At 40.0% G+C, this 16,411-nt stretch overlaps 2 protein-coding genes across 3 annotated transcripts; one reads left to right on the forward strand and one right to left on the reverse strand.

Moving 5' to 3' along the window:
- Positions 1 to 43: 43 nt before the first annotated feature.
- Positions 44 to 10,256, forward strand: cnga2b (cyclic nucleotide gated channel subunit alpha 2b). The gene is made up of 7 exons (XM_008427548.3): positions 44 to 3,669; positions 5,133 to 5,242; positions 5,330 to 5,440; positions 5,752 to 5,928; positions 6,120 to 6,227; positions 6,349 to 6,455; positions 6,542 to 10,256. Exons 2-7 carry the CDS (start codon positions 5,142 to 5,144, stop codon positions 8,032 to 8,034), a joined length of 2,097 nt encoding a protein of 698 aa, XP_008425770.2. The 5' UTR covers positions 44 to 3,669; positions 5,133 to 5,141; the 3' UTR covers positions 8,035 to 10,256.
- A 1,532-nt stretch (positions 10,257 to 11,788) lies between these two features.
- rraga (Ras-related GTP binding A) lies at positions 11,789 to 15,692 on the reverse strand. Of its 2 annotated transcripts, none has more exons than XM_008427545.3 (10): positions 15,534 to 15,692; positions 15,156 to 15,261; positions 14,978 to 15,077; positions 14,811 to 14,877; positions 14,509 to 14,731; positions 13,395 to 13,490; positions 13,180 to 13,302; positions 12,591 to 12,682; positions 12,390 to 12,505; positions 11,789 to 12,297 (listed from the first exon to the last, which is right to left on the reverse strand). In XM_008427545.3, the coding sequence occupies exons 2-10, from the start codon at positions 15,180 to 15,182 to the stop codon at positions 12,194 to 12,196; spliced, it is 948 nt and encodes a 315-aa protein (XP_008425767.1). In that variant the 5' UTR covers positions 15,183 to 15,261; positions 15,534 to 15,692; the 3' UTR covers positions 11,789 to 12,193. The 2 variants fall into 2 exon arrangements, with proteins under 2 accessions (XP_008425767.1, XP_008425768.1); XM_008427546.3 differs by having other exon boundaries at positions 15,156 to 15,282; positions 15,534 to 15,683.
- Positions 15,693 to 16,411: the final 719 nt, after the last annotated feature.

Genomic DNA, 16,411 nt, shown 5'->3' on the forward strand with positions numbered 1-16,411 from the left:
TACACTTGCATGCACCCTCTACCTCTTTTCATACACAGAGGTGTTTTCTGAAGGATCCTTTTTATTGAAGGTGAAGCTTCAGGATGGAAAATCTCCAGAGGCGACACTTATCAACCTGCTACGCTCATTTATAAGAATGCTGTTTTTTTAACCCCCCCCCCCCCCCCCCCCCCAATACAAATATGCATAATATACCAGCTGCAAGGTTGTTTACATATTTCAATCCTTGCTGATAAGTCAATTATCTCCTCGACCAAGCAACAGACATTCCTGAGTGCTTTACCTTTGAATATATGCGTCAGAAGGCCAAAAGTAAGTCAGAGAGGTTTAAAGTTTTGGTGGAGGACACTTCAAAAGAAGAAAAGCGATGCTCAAACATGTTCTTACTCGATGGCATGCGAGTGTTTCAGTAGAGGGGACTCCACGGACGTCTACATATCAGAAAACAGAAGCCATGAGGTCAGTTTGTGGTGATGACCTGTGGGAGGAAATGCTATTTGTATTGCCTCGTAATCTTTTTTTTTTTTTTCTTGGGATTATCATGCAACATGCTGTAAATGCTGTCTTTAAGGATGTCTGATTTGTGTTGCATTGGGATTTTCTTTTTTTGTTTTGTATTACTGTGCGTCCGTTCGATGGTGAGCAGGCTGACTTGACTCTCCTGGCTTCATGCTGTGCCTTCAACTATCAAAAGATGATTTGTATTTGTGCTCTGAGGGTTTCTCTTTGTTTTCTGCTCATATTAAACATTACCAAATACAGTTACTTCATTCCAAGTAGCTTGATGATGTGCTATGACGACGGCCAAATTGAATTTGGTCTTTTGTTCATGTCTATTCTCCCAAGTAAGTGCTTTACATGTAACAATAAACATGATTTTGAAAACAGCTGCTATGTTTGGTCTTTGCTGTTTGTTTTCAAAAGAAATTTTGTAAGAGGTTGTGGCTGAACTTTGAAGTGAGACTTGGTTTGTATCATACTCAGGTTTTCTGCTGAACAAATGTATATAATTTAGCTTTTCTGAAATGGTAACATTTTCAAAGCTCCGATATGTCATAAAAGCAATACAAATAAATAGTCAGGGACTTTTTTTTAATGCATTTTCAATGCATTTCACAAAAGTATTTGTAAAACCTTTATTTCAAACTTCTCTCTACTTGAATGTGATGCGTCTTGTGCTGAGCTGAAAAACAAATTTGTTGGAAATTATGTAAATGTGGACAGTCAAGTAATTCCCTTTTTTTCATTTCAGAGCTCTCTGCATTGCCACACTTATCCAAATCCATCAGCTTATGAGAACATCTTTTGTCCAAAACGCTCTATGCATGACTGAACCGATTTAATGTCAGAGCTACTTCATAAAGTTTATATTTCTGTTCATAAAGTCATTCTTTTGTTTGTTTTGCTTGTACTCAATGATGCTGGCGATTAAAATCCACCTTCATCTGGAGCTTTCTAAAAGGACACCTGATTTGATTACTAGAACTGTTCGTGCTTATCTGCAGCAAAGTAACCCCAGAGCATGATGCTGCCACTGCCATGCTTCACTGCAGGTAAGGCGTTATTTTTGGTGACGTGTGGTGGTTTCTCTGTACTGGATTTTTCTTTTGGAAAACTGAATTATCGTCAATCCATGCTTGATGGTCTGATACGAAAAGCTTTGGTGGCTCTTCAGACTGTCATGAAATGAACAGGGACATTTCAGAGCAACTTTTATGATTCAACGGTTCACCTCATTTTCCTTTTACTACTTCTCCTTCCTCTTATCTCCAGTTTCTGTTGCTGTCCTTCCCTCTTTTTCCTCATAAAACCTGTCATCTGTCTGACAAAGCAAACTGTGAGCAAGAGCGATTGTGTGTTTGATCTATTGTCTTTTCCCAGTGCAGCGGGGAGGAGGCGAGGCAGACTGCAGGTCGCTGTTCACTGACTCGGATCTCGGATGCGTGTGAAATCCTCCGGGCTTCGCTCCTTGTAAAGTCTTTCAAGGCTCTGATTACGGCTCCGGCACCTGCCTTTGCGCTGCTTGATGAGGAGGCTTGTCTCGTGTGGCCTTCATCGTCCGTGCTTTATCGTTTCAGACGGGAACATTTGGAGCTAAAGTTTCAATTTGTCTACTGAAGAAGAACTTTGTACATTGTTGCTTAGGAAACGTTTTCAGTAAATGTTTCCCACAGAGGCGACGTTCGGGTGTAACAGAATGCATGGGTTCACACAAAATTTTTAGTGTTGGGTATATTAAAAAAAATGAGATTAATAATAGAAATAATATAATTATAGCATAAAGGTAGAAGTATATGTTTTATCAAATGTTCATAACGGTATGTGAAGTGAATGTTTATCTTTTTAAAACAATTTACAGTACAGAGATTTCCCATAAGAGCAGAAATGTGTAAAAACACAAACACTTAACAGAAAGATGATTGGTTCAGAATCACTATTTTAATTAATTGAAGATTTCCCCAAATAAGAAGCTTTCTACTGGATTGACTTCAGAATCATGCTTAACACAAAAAAACCTCTTTTGGTTTTATTTCCCTTCGTCTTATTGGAACGGCGTATAGAAAATCGGTCATATTTCTACACCACACTATTATTCTTGATCCTGTTCATAAACATGTATTCATAGTTTATTTTAAAAAATCCACTTTCAATCAGAGCACCTGCCTCAAAGTTGGCCCACACCATGATACTGCCATCACCAGTTTAAATTGCATCATATTTTTATGTCTTTTACTTTATTTTTTTAAATAGCATATTTTTGTTTTTTCAAATGTAATCCTTACATGCAGGACTCAGAGAAATATATCTCTAGTACCCTGTAAAAACTTAAAATTGTTAATTTTTTTATTGGGATTTATTGAATATTGAATTCGCTTTTCGCATCCGGGCACTTCGCCCATTGTTTTTGGTCAAATAGATCCAGTTAAGGCAGAATGCATAGAGAATGTTAATGGATAGTATTTTTCCAAGTCTCCCTACGGATTCTTAGCTTCACTTAACTCTGAACTTGAACTAGGCCATTTCAACTCATCACTTTACTCTGATCTGAACCATTCCATTGTAGGGCCTGTCGGCTCCAGCCATCCTCCTTTATCTACTCTCACCAGCTTCTCTCCGGCCGCTAAAGAAAAGCATCCCTACAGCATAATGCTGCCACCACCATGTTTTACAATTTAGATGGTTTGTTCGGTTAGAAAATTGTCATTGTAGTCTATCCATGCACTTAGACACCTTGAGCAAACAATTCTGTAAGGAAAAGGCGAAAAAGGAATATATATTTTTGCAAAAACTACATTTGTATTTCTTGGATTTGTGTGTGTGCGCGTGTGTGTGTATTTGTTTTTCTACTAACATGACAAGAACAGATCCAGATTTATTGAAAATGTATATTTCCCCAAAGATTTCTCACATCCAGAGCTGACGCCTGGGCTCTGAAAGCCCCACCCCGCCTTTACCTCCTAACCTACCTGTCTACTCTCATCGGAGGACGAGCGCAGCCACGTGTTCACACCTCTGACTGGAACACCTTTCAAAGCCTCACAGAAAACCATTTCAAAAACAACTGTGTTTTAGGAGTATTTTCCTTCGCTCGCAGCTTTGAGGATGGATTTGTCGGAGGCGCTTTGCTCCGGAATGACGGAGTCTTCAGGTGACTAAAGGAAACCTAAGGTAAGAGTCGCAGTTGGTGTAACTGCTTTGCAAGTGAAGTTCTACCGCAGCTCCGTCAGCAGGAGTAAAAGCAATGTTTATACTAATCAGAATTTATCTCCAGCTTCACAACAAAAAGGAGACATTCGAGCCATTTCAACAACTAAGCTGAGTTTGGTTGAGTGACAACTTCTGGTGGTTCAACCCTGCTGCCCCCTGTGATGTAATGATGAGCCGCAGTTTGCGCGCGCACTCAGCATGCTGGTTTCCTGAGTGATGAAGGTCCGGAGGGAGAGCTGCTGATAGGCCCGCTCAGCTGGAGAGCTTCAGTCTGACCGAAGCCGTGTTTTCGTTAATGATCTACCAATTAGTCACACAGCGGTAACAGTTGTCTAAACAGCTCCTCGTCTGTCTGCGCCGCAGGGTGGAAATGCGTTACGGGTGCACACATGTAACTGGTAGGGGGAATAAAGTGCTTCCCACTTGGTGGAGAGGGTTGGAAAGTTTCGCCTAAACTGTGCAAAAGGTTCGGTTCACGACTTTTATTCTTCGATATTTTCTTATAGATCAAACGGTCAGTTCTTCGAAACCAGCAGACGGACTACTGGTACATTATTTAATACGTTTGTTTTTTAATGAGACAAATGTTGTTGGCAACAAGTTGCACAGTAAAAATGCCCAAGTCAAAAAAAAAAAAAATCTGCTTTAAGTAACATTTAAATATGATTCATGAAATAAATATCAGAAGTCCACGAGATATATTTAAAAGTTGTTTAAAAGTGAATAAATTACACTATACATTTAAATCCTAATAATAAACGAAGAATGTATGAATTTCATAGAATAAATAATTAAAATGTACATCGTTAGAGGAAATATGTAATAGTTAAATATAGCCTATATTTAAAATTTATTTTATGAATATCAAGTAAAAGAGGTAATAAATACATAAGTAAATATAAGAACTATCTGTAGTTTTTGTTGTATTACTAAAAAATCTTTTAAAATCTAAAACAATTAAGGTCTGCGTTTTTTCTTGCAGTTCTACAGAAGGTAATAAAATGCTCTTTGGAAGGAAAAAAAAACTTGTCTGTCCTGGTTTAAAGGACCTAATGGTTTTTCCACAAGTCTTTTCTTCAGGAAGCGTAAAATAAAAAAAGAATGCAAAACAACAATAAAAAAAAAATCTTAGGCAGCACATTTTTCTCACTCTAACAAAGAGTCGAGTTGTAAATTGCTCAGTTCCTGTTTTGTATATGCGTCCCTCACCATTGCAACTGAGCCGTCACCTGACGGATGCTGGTTGGGGACCGCAGACGGTCTCAGTTGGCCAACATCCCCTGACTATATACTGACATTATGCATCATAAACACTTTCCTCTGCTGCAACAGCTCAGCAGAGAAACAGGGAACACCGCTAATGACAGCATGGGTTGAATGGCTCACAGTGAGGCTCCAACACTGCTGTTTGTCCTCCGTGACAGAACCTGAGGATGACAGGCCAGGTGCCAGAGAGAGACCGGTCGCCCCACAACCTGTCAGTGAAGACAACCTTGGAGGAAGAGATCGAGAGGTCTGAAAGTAAACTTAGCAGGTAAGAGAAAGTCAGTTTTATAAAAGCAGCGCATGAAACGAATGATAACGAGAGTTTTTCTTTTCTGTTTGGTTGTTTTCGTCCCAGGGTGCCATCGGTCTGCGATGACACGTCATCAGAGCTGCAACGAGTCGCCGCTCTCGACCCTGACGGACGCAGTTCGGAGAATTCTTTCCAGAGGAATGGGGCCATTTCAAGGTGACACTGTAGCGTCGCGGCAATTACATGTTAGCATTTTTGCCGGAGTTTCTGAATTGTTAGATGTGAACATCAACAGGATTGTTTGGCACTTACATCGATGTGCCTGACAAATGAGTCAAATCATTGTCACACGGCCACAATTTATCAAACATTTCTCTATCAGAGATTATTTGTTGCTTCACTCTGCAAATCCATTTAATTTCTATGTGCTTCTCTGGGATAAGGTTTCACACGAATGGGAATTTCTGTGTCACTTTCATGACTTCCTTGAAGCTTAACGGGGATTTTATGCTTTGCACGTGTCTTAGACTGGTGAAACTGGTGGTGAGGCTGAGGGAATGGGCACACAGGAGCCTGCTGGAGGAGGAGGAGCGGCCAGACTCCTTCCTGGAACGCTTTCGCGGCCCTGAGCTGAGAACAGCCCCCAGTCGCAACAGCATCACCCAGCCAGATGTCAATGGCAACAATGCCAAAGGGATCTTGAGGTATTCCTGACTGGGTTAGGGACACCTGTTCTATCTATTGTGATGTCTTAAGATTTTAACTCAGTGATACTGCTTCGTAAAATGGTGTTCTGTTAGTCAATGCTACATTATAAAACAAAATAACTTTTCCCGAGAGAAATATCCATGGGGATTTAACTAATGTATCATTTGTCTGCTCCTCATACTTCCAGGAAGAGGTGGGAACTGTTCGTTGTCTCACCATCTGATGACGCCTACTACCGTTGGCTGTTTGTCATTGCTATTGCAGTCCTCTACAATTGGTTACTTGTGATTGCAAGGTATTATAATTCCCACAGTAGGCTACCTCCGGCCCTGCAGTTGGATAATAAATGCAGTGATCTGTACAGTCCAGCCCTTTGATTAGAGCACTAAATCATTTGGACCTTTTTATGTTCCCAGGGCATGCTTTGACAAACTGCAGGTGAGCATTTACATCTGCTGGCTGGTGCTGGACTACATCTCCGATACTGTCTACATACTGGACAGTTTTGTGCGTCTACGAACAGGTAATCCATTAAAAACACTACCTTCTTCTTTTACATATTTGTTAAAGCTGTCGAACTAAATTTCCTCTCCATCTACGTTGTTTAAGGTTTTCTGGAACAAGGCCTCCTGGTGAAGGACCACGCCAAGCTAAGAGACAGTTACATCCGAACATTACAGTTCAAGCTGGACGTGGTGTCCATCCTGCCCACTGATCTGGTGTACATTTACACTGGCATCCACACTCCTCAGCTCCGATTCAATCGCCTGCTGCGCTTCCCTCGCATGTTTGAATTCTTTGACCGGACAGAAACACGTACCAACTACCCCAACATCTTCCGGATCTGCAACTTGGTGCTCTACATCATGGTCATCATTCACTGGAATGCCTGTATCTACTACGCTATATCCAAGTCTTTGGGGTTTGGTTCAGACACGTGGGTCTTTCCAGACATCTCCAAACCGGAGTACTCGTCCTTAACAAGAAGCTATGTCTACTGTTTTTACTGGTCAACCCTCACTCTTACCACAATTGGAGAAATGCCTGCGCCTGTGCGAGATGAGGAGTACTTGTTTGTGGTCTTCGACTTCCTTGTTGGAGTGCTGATCTTTGCAACAATTGTGGGAAATGTAGGCTCCATGATAGCCAACATGAACGCCACCCGGGCCGAGTTTCAGGCTCGAATCGACGCTATCAAACACTACATGCACTTCCGCAAGGTCAGCAGAGAGCTGGAGACGCGCGTCATCAAGTGGTTCGACTACCTGTGGACCAACCAAAAAGCCGTAGACGAGCAGGAGGTGCTGAAGAACCTGCCCAACAAACTGCGCGCCGAGATTGCCATCAACGTACACCTTGAGACGCTCAAGAAAGTACGCATTTTTCAAGACTGTGAGGCCGGACTGCTCGTGGAGCTTGTGCTCAAGCTACGTCCGCAGGTTTTTAGTCCAGGAGACTACATCTGCAGGAAAGGAGACATTGGTAAGGAGATGTATATCATTAAAGAGGGGAAGCTGGCAGTAGTAGCTGACGATGGGGTCACGCAGTATGCTCTCCTCACTGCTGGAAGCTGCTTTGGGGAGATCAGCATTTTGAACATAAGGGGTAGTAAAATGGGGAATCGCCGCACAGCCAACATCCGAAGCTTGGGATACTCTGACCTCTTCTGCCTCTCCAAGGACGACCTAATGGAGGCAGTGACCGAGTATCCAGATGCTAAAACAGTGCTAGAGGACAGGGGTAGGGAGATCCTTAAGAAGGAAGGGCTTCTTGACGAGAATGCGGAGAAGGGCGGGCTACAGAAGGAGGACACAGAGGAGAAGGTGGAGAGACTGGAGACCTCTCTGGACACCCTACAGACTCGTTTTGCCCGTCTGCTGACTGAGTACACAGACACTCAGCAGCGGCTAAAGCAGCGAATCACTCTGCTGGAGCGGCACCTGAACCAAACTGACTGCGGCGCAGAGGCAAACAATGACACGGATGCCAGCACACAAATGGCAAGTGGAAGTGGCCCCGGTGGTTTTGGCGGTACAAATGGGTCACCACATCAAAACAATGTTCAGACTCGGAACAGAAACAGGCAAACATTACAGCACTGATACTTTCAACATCAGACTTCAGTCATTCATTCATCCACTCACTGGATGAATCATGGTGGATGGAGCCTGTCTCCAGGGGTCAATGGCTTGAAGGCGGAGTACATCCTGGACAGATCACCAGTCCATCACAGGGCAGCACAGAGACACGTCGGGCAAATAGCCGTGCATGTACACACAGCAGGGTCATTTAAAGTGGACAATTAAGCTAAAATGCATGTTTCTGCTGTGCTGGAGGCAGACGGAACATCTACACACACCATTGCCCTTTTACTGTTTTCTTGCAGTTTATAATTTAAAGAAATAGCTGCATTTCAATCAACATAAAAACAAAACACACAACACCAGAGCCCAGCTAACTTTGAGTGTTTGTACAAATGAACGGCCAAGAGCTGAATGCATGTGCAAAGGCTGACTTCAAGTTTCAAGCCAGCTCAAGCTGAATAAATGTTACAAAGTATATAAACAACAAGTACAAGATACTCTGGGATTTCTTTATATCTTCCTTGATCACCTGTGAGTATCATGTTTGTTTGCATCAACAGAGACATTCAGTTCCCTCTACATGTCATCTGTTATGCTTTGGTACTCTTCAAATGAACTCCTGCTGCTACTCCAGGGAACCAAAGGCCCAAGGAGATACTGTGCATGGTGATTAGTTGTCACAAACAGTTTCCAGTGCCCCTCTTTCTAAGGTAGCTTTTTCACATTTACAATTACAATCACAAAATGCCCTTTTAAAGGAAATTTACACCACAGACCAATCTTTAACAGGGATTAGGAGATCGGTCCGAGTTGGGGCACTGGATTTAAATATTTGTAATAAAAAATTTTAATTTCTTGCAAATTTACAAAATGACTCTATTGCATAAAACCTCAATAAAATACATTGACCTTTGGGATTGTAACGCATAAAAAAAGGTTTAATACCTTTGCAATGCACTGTAAATCTGTATAAATGTTTTTGAATGTTTCCTAAATGTTACATTTACAAAGTTTGTGCCATGAAAACGTTTTGCTGAAAAAACAGACTTCCTTTAAAAAAAAGAAAAGAAGAAAAAGATTAATCTTCAGACACTCAATATTGATTATTTGCAAAAGCTTTGTGTTCTACCTTCGAACCCAACAAAAACGAGCGAGGTCCCGTACTGACTTCCACCCATTTATTTGAGGAAAGTTGCACTTTGAAGTAAAAGGCCGGGGATTTTCCAGTTTTTCAGCCTTTGCATTCCTGGACACACATGAGCAGTGTTGATAAGAGTAGCTGGAACAATGCCTCACAGCAGCAGAGCTGGAGAGAGCTGGTAACAATAAAGAGGCAGGAGCTGCCGAATCCATATCCTGCCAGAAAGGCACTGATAATATCAAGCATCTTGAATCAATCTTCACTCAGCTACAGAATGGTAAAAGAAGGGTTTCTAAATTCTTAAATATGTGCATCACGGGCAGCCAATCAATAGACATTTAAGATGAAGAACTATGATAATGATCATAATGTAGAGCATAATGCATTAAGGTTGTCAAGATGCTAAACTTCTTTGAAGGATTCGACGTGATGTTTCAGAGGAAAGTAAGGGATTTTTTTTATTCAGCTCCACAGCAACCAAGGAGGGGTCAGGGTGAAATAAAAATAAACAATCCATTCTTTCTGTTTAGTAAAGCTGTTAACGTCATCCCAACAGCCTGTAGCCTGCATGTTTTTGTGAATTACCATAGTTGTTCTGGATTTTTCTAGCTTGGAGTATGACTTGTTTTACATTTATTTTGTTGATGGAAGACTGTGTTTTTGGTTTTACAGCACAGACTGCCTTTCGCACATATTTTAATAAATAATTGGTCCAAATGTACTACCATTTCATAGAAGCTATTCCTACATTAAAATCCTCAAATTTCACTTTAGCTGAGGTGGTTCGCCCAGGGCGCCAAACAGGCTAGGACCGTCTCTGGTGAGAACTGCAAGTGTCCTTTCATCAATCTGTCTTAAATTTGCTGCAGCAACAACTGCAGTAATTAAAAAGTTACACAATAAAATTTTTAAACAGTTTCTTTATGAAGAATGAAACATTGTATGCTGTTGGGACCAAAATCTGGCAGATTAAGTTTTAAAATTATTTTTGACTCAACCAAGAAGCATTTAAGTGCAAAACTTTAATATTACTTTCAGTCAGAAGAAACATTTTTGAGAAAAAACGTTAAATTTTCATCTGGCAGGAGTATGAATGATTTCAAACTGTAAAACTATGAAAGTGTAAAATATCAATCCCGAGTCACACTTACCAGTTACACCGAACCAAAAATAATTAAAAACTGAGTATGTTTGGGAAAGTTTTATTTTTTATTTTTTGCTTTATAAGAGAAAATGTTTTGCTTAACCAGCCTAGCTTGACAGGTTTAAAGATGGGATTTAATTATGTGTTCAGTTTTTAGAAGTTCATGTTTTCAAATCACATTTGGAATAAAAACATATATATTTGTTCCCAATAAGTCAGTCTGGTGGCTTTACAACAGTAGAGAAAAAAAAGAAAGTTTGTACTTATGCTATGTAGCTAATCAAACCATTTCGCACACATTTTGTGATTGTGTTGTTGGTGTGAAATTAGCTTAAAGTGCTACTGAAACGTACCATTAAGGAATTTCATACCGCTGATTTTATTCCCATTCAAGATCTAAATCCCGTCTTCCTGGTTCACTGCCACCCGTGTTTTCCTCACCCCATACGCAGTTTCTCCATCTTTAAAACGGGACGCGTCTAAGAGTTTGGTGTGAATGTTGCAATACTTCCACAAACCACTAGGTGGCGATTTAGTTTTAAATGCTTTGACATCTTGCGGCAATGCACAGAAGAAAAAAAGCTACGAAAGTTTTGTAAAGCTTCATCTGCACACCGTTATTTTACACCAACATTTCTTGAGTATCATTAAAAGGAGGTAAAGCATCAGCAGCGGGATTTATACTACTCCTGTTGTCCTCGGGTCAAAATGACCGAGATTTGTATGTGTTTTCCCTATACACAGAAAATGAGGACAACAGGAGGGTTAAGAACAGTGTGTTCAGCATATCCATGCACACAGACAAACCAAACTGATGTAGCATAAAAGGGACGAAGCAAACAACCATATTCCTTTCAGTCATTTAAGCCTCCAGGAAGATATTTTTAAATAAAAATAGATCTTCTGATTAGATTGTAGCAACTCTTACTAAGTGTATCATGAAAGCCTCATTGCTCATCCAGATTTTTCCTAATTAACTGTGATTTTGTCATTATTTAATGCACACACACACACATGTCCTGAAAACACGTAGCTATCTCCTTACAGTCCTCTCCAGCGTGGGTATCAGTTTCCTTTTGAGAGAGCAGAACAGCTGCTCAGCTAAACCTGTATCATAAAGCAATGTCTAACCTCAGGCTAATTAAAACATATAAAGCTAAGGCAGTGTGGATAACTGTTCGGCCAAATTTTACCTTGATCTTTTTTTATGCAACCAAGAAATATTTTCCAAACAAGAAATCAGCTTATCTAGCCGTTTTCATAATCCACAGCAAAACCTTTGAGTAAATGTGCGTAATTAGCGTTCTGTGCCTTTAAATGGCTGCTCCAACACTTCTGTCGACCCACTTGGCAGGTGCAGCATATCACATGTACCAGACAACTGGCCCAGGGTGCTTAGTGGACTCTGAATGGATACCATACCAAACACACATATTGCAGTTAAACAAAAAAAAAACTGAATAAATACAAAAAACACATACTCAAAATTAGGCTTCTAAATATAACTATATTTTTTGTGACCATTTAAAAACCGCAGTTGAAAAATCAAACGGTGTCACTGGGACACACTGCACTGACTATATAAATCCGATGGATACAACAAAGTGAGAAAAGAAAGGCCTTCATGGTAAACACGTTTTTAACTGCTTCATGTGTCAACTAAGCATAAATATTTCATCAGAGCGTACCACTGTTCAGGATACTTCTGATCCCTGTAGAAATTAGACAAACAAAAACTAAGATTCTCCCAGAATGACTGTTGATTGAATGTAAAGATAGAGCAGAAATGATGTCGGGCTGTTTATATCTATCAGAGCTTTCGAGGCTGCAACATGCTATCTGTGCTCTGTGCATTGATTGGCTGAGAGTATCCGCTGGGAATCAAGCGTGGGCTAACGCATCCGCATGTGCAGGCTGTGCTTGGGTCCGTCCACCCGCTCCAACTTCTCAAAGTGTTTCCTCGCGTTTCGGATGTTGATGAGCGTCGCCGCAGACGCTGAAAAACAAATAAAATTAAAAAAAAGATAGTGAATATTGCTGAGAGTTTCCACATCTTATATCGTAACCCACCAACACTGGTGTACTTACGAATAGAGGGGTCTGACATGATCACCATGACGTAAGTGTTGGAGGTGAAGACGTCGATAAAGGCCGCAAAGTTGGAGTTTCTAACTTCCATGCTTTGGAACGAAGCTGCGAGTTTACTGAAACGACAAGACAGACGAAGCGACTAAACACGAGAAAAACAGACAGAAAACGTTCAGCGGATGAGGCGCGACGTGAACTTACCTACAGCTGAGCTTGAACTGTTTGATGATGTTACTGATCTTCTCAAACCTGTGAGCGTCGCGCTGCTCTTTGCACTGATAGTGGGAGATTACCTACATGGGCAAACCGCATACGTACAGCGACATGCTTTACATTCCCAGATCCAAATCTAGGCTGCTGAAAAAACACACAATCTTACCAAGCATTTTTAGTCTCGTTTCCAGTGCAAATATCTTTGTAAACTTTAATTAAGACAAAACTAATTTAAAAGTAACTTATCGGCAAGATACAGGAGCTTGTTTTAAGTAAATAATTCCTTAATATTGGTGAAAAAAAAGTACTTGTTCCATTGGCAGATTATTTCACTTATAACATGGGGAAATTGTCTTGTTATAAATAAATGAATCTGCCAATGGAACATGTGCTTTTTAAGCAATATTAAGTAAGTATTTACTAAAAACAAGCTAATATATCTTGGTGAAAAGATACTTGTAAGTTAGTCTTCTCTTATTTCAAGTGTAATAAGATATTTGCACTACAAACGAGACTAAAAGTGCTTGGTAGGATTTTGTGTTTTCGCAGTGAGACAGAAGCGAATGGTCGCTCTCACCAGGAAAGTGGCTCTCTCAAACAGAAGAACCTCATCTGCTTCTATGATCTGTGCAAAATTTCTCAGGTTCGTCTCCAGCTGCTGGACGTTTGGGATGAGTTGATAAACTATGCTGGACCAGGCCTGCAGAGACATTTTAACGAGCTTCTTACAAAGGCGACTTTGTCGGTCAACATAATGAAAAACAAAAATAGCATTGAATCAAGTTAACTCACCTTGTACAATGTTTCATCCCAGATTGATGTCCTGAAGCACGTGCAAGCCAAAGGTCTAGACAGCCGCTTCAGGTCTTCTTCACGCTCCTTAAAGATCTGTAAAAGCAAAAAGGAAGTGACATCACAAAAACCAAGGAACAGAGCAGAAAGACTGCAAATGACAACACACCATCCCCGTGGTGACGTATGGGGGTGGCGGCATCATGCTGTGGGAATACTTCAATATCATATTTGATTCCATCTTAAGTTTCACAAACCACATTAATAATTAAAATAATATAAGAATTATTTTTGTGTGTCTGTAACTGTACTGAGCTCAGTTCTGGCTCTGCTGGAGGTTTCTTCCTGGTAAAGGGGAGTTTATATCTTTAGTTAGACAGAAATGTTTAACTATTTAGAATAATTAACTGAGCTTTAAGCACCGTTTGATAACGAGGCTCAACGGGAACATGTTACTGAATTGAAATGACTTTTTGTAACATGCCTCGAGAAGACATTTATTGTGAATTGGCGCTCTATAAACTGAACCAAATTGGTTTTAAGTTTCTCTTGGTATACACAAGTTAGTTTTCATGAAGACTGATAAATCATAAAATATTGTCACATCTATTCAGCCTGGTTTGGAGTGGCAGCTTACAGCCATTATCGCTTATAGATTATGATGATATTTCAATTGTAGCAACTTGTGTTTTATCATTTTCATTGCTGATAAGACTGTAAATATTCACCGTTTTAAGTTTGTTTTTTTTCTTTATTATTATTCCAGATTTCATCATCATTTATGTTCACTAGGTTAAATGTAGGTCAGTTTTTTTGTTGGGTTTTCTTTTTTTAAAATCATATTTGCTCATTTCACCTCGCCAAGTTAATCCACACAATTTAGTTCCCAGAGTTTCTCATTCTGTAGATTTGATCGATTTCTTCCACTTTTAATTTGTCATTCTTTATTACCACTAACCACCCGTTTTATTTGTCCGTTTAGGTCACTTCAATGTTTCTTCTCTTCCGAGTAAATGGTTGTTTTTAACCTCAGTAAACACATGTTCTTACACTTGACTGACAGAAAGCACTGCCGGTGCAGCAAAGGCTTGTAAGGCAGTGGGTTCATGCTCACCAAATCTCTCTGGTCTTCCTGGACCAGGTCCATTTTGTGCACCAGACAGAACACTTTGGCATCAGGCGAGTTCTGCAGGATGGCCTCCAGACATGACTGGTAGTAGTGCATGTCTTTCTCCAGCTCACGGCTCTCAACGTCAAACACATAAATAAGGACCTCGACATTCCTGAAAATGTTGTCCCTCTGACTCGTGAAATAGTTCTCCATAAACGTGTCTTGTCTGGTGGATAAAAAGATAAAAATCACTGTCGAAGTCATAACGGAGAAAAAATAAAGTCTAATGTTGAGATAGGATTTACCCTCCGCAGTCCCACAAGTTTAGGACCAGATTGCCCAGAAACCGAACATGGGAGTGCTCCACATCAACTAGTCAACAAAAAAAAAAAAGATGCAGGTGGTTTTAATTAAAATAAAAAAAAACAATCGGTCATGATTTATCTTTAAATAAATTCAGATTAGTACTTACTTGTAGCTCCGAGGCGACGTGTGTCCCGAGCTATGTAGTTGGCAAAGATGATTGACCTCATGCTGGTCTTTCCAGACCCACTCTTCCCCATCAGTAACACCTAACAACAAACCAGAAGATTTCAGCAAACAAAGTCGAAAACTAAGTAGAAGTCCTGAAACCACACGGCCAGCTTCACCTTTTTCTTCATCGCTGAGCTTGACATCCCCCTGAGGAGACACGGCTGTGAAGATTTTCCTGAGCTGCAGGTCAGATGACTTCGGTCTGTTTCTGCAGCACTTCTCCTGCGGAGCAGTTTCACCCAGCTGTTATTACAACCCCCCATCAAAAGTTACATGGTTAAACCCGTAAATTATCACAAACGTGTGTATATTTACAGTTCAAATCCCACTCGACACAGAAAAATGGTACAATTCGCCTAATACGTTAATTTAATCGATCTGTCCTGCTACGAAAAATCACTTTAGCTAATGCTAACTACGCTAACAATGTTAGCCTACCAAACTGAGCAGCGAAGCTGTCCTAGTTAAAGTTTTGTGTCGTGTTTTATACTTACTCCTAAATGACTTAACAGCTACTGGTGTCCAGGTAAACTTAGAGAACGGTTTATATTTGTTTTAGAGGACACAGCTCTAATCATTACTAAATGAGAGCAGGGTGAAGTAAAAAATCAGCTGCTTCCTGTTTACGCGAATGTCACATGATGATCGATTTCCTAAATGCCCTGAGTTTTGTCTTCCAGGCAGTTTTTAATTATTTTACCAATTGATATGATTGATTTTTATCGATCCGTTTAGGTAAATAATGCTCAAGCAGAAATTCAGAGCTGTTAAAGGCAAACATAATTGAAATGCTGGAGAATTAATTTTGATTAACAGTTAACGCCTAGCAAGACAAACGCAAAGGGACAATACGCAAGCGACGCTGGTTTGTACAAATGTAAAAAAAAATTGAAACGAAGAATGTTCTTTGTTAAAATAGTCTCATTTAAAGTCAAAGAAAAGAAAAAGAAAAAACATAAGTTCCGCGGAGGTGCCACTAGAGGGAAGTGAACATATTAAATAGTCAAACCTTTGGGTTCTGCTGTGCTGGGGTCTTCAATTTGACAGGAGCCACATTTGTCTCTTAATAAACTACTAAATAATATACTGATAAATGCTTTAAAACACATCTAACTGAAATTACTTGTTTAGTCAGTTTTTCTGTTTTATGAAATTGTTGCATAGTATTTCCACTACGAAAGTAAAAATGTGGTGCAATTAACTTTAATCTCTAATCACAACGTGTTCTTATTTTCAAGAAAATTCATTTGTTGCCCTTTGTTAAGGTTCAAATTTAACCCTTTCCTCTAATATCTACTATATTATTATTGCTATTATCATTGATATTATCATTTAAGAACAATCTTAGAACAAATTTATATATTGTGCTTTT

This window comes from Poecilia reticulata, chromosome 14, assembly GCF_904066995.2.
Source record: "Poecilia reticulata chromosome 14, P_reticulata-male-v2, whole genome shotgun sequence".
Classification (NCBI taxonomy): Eukaryota; Metazoa; Chordata; class Actinopteri; order Cyprinodontiformes; family Poeciliidae; genus Poecilia; species Poecilia reticulata.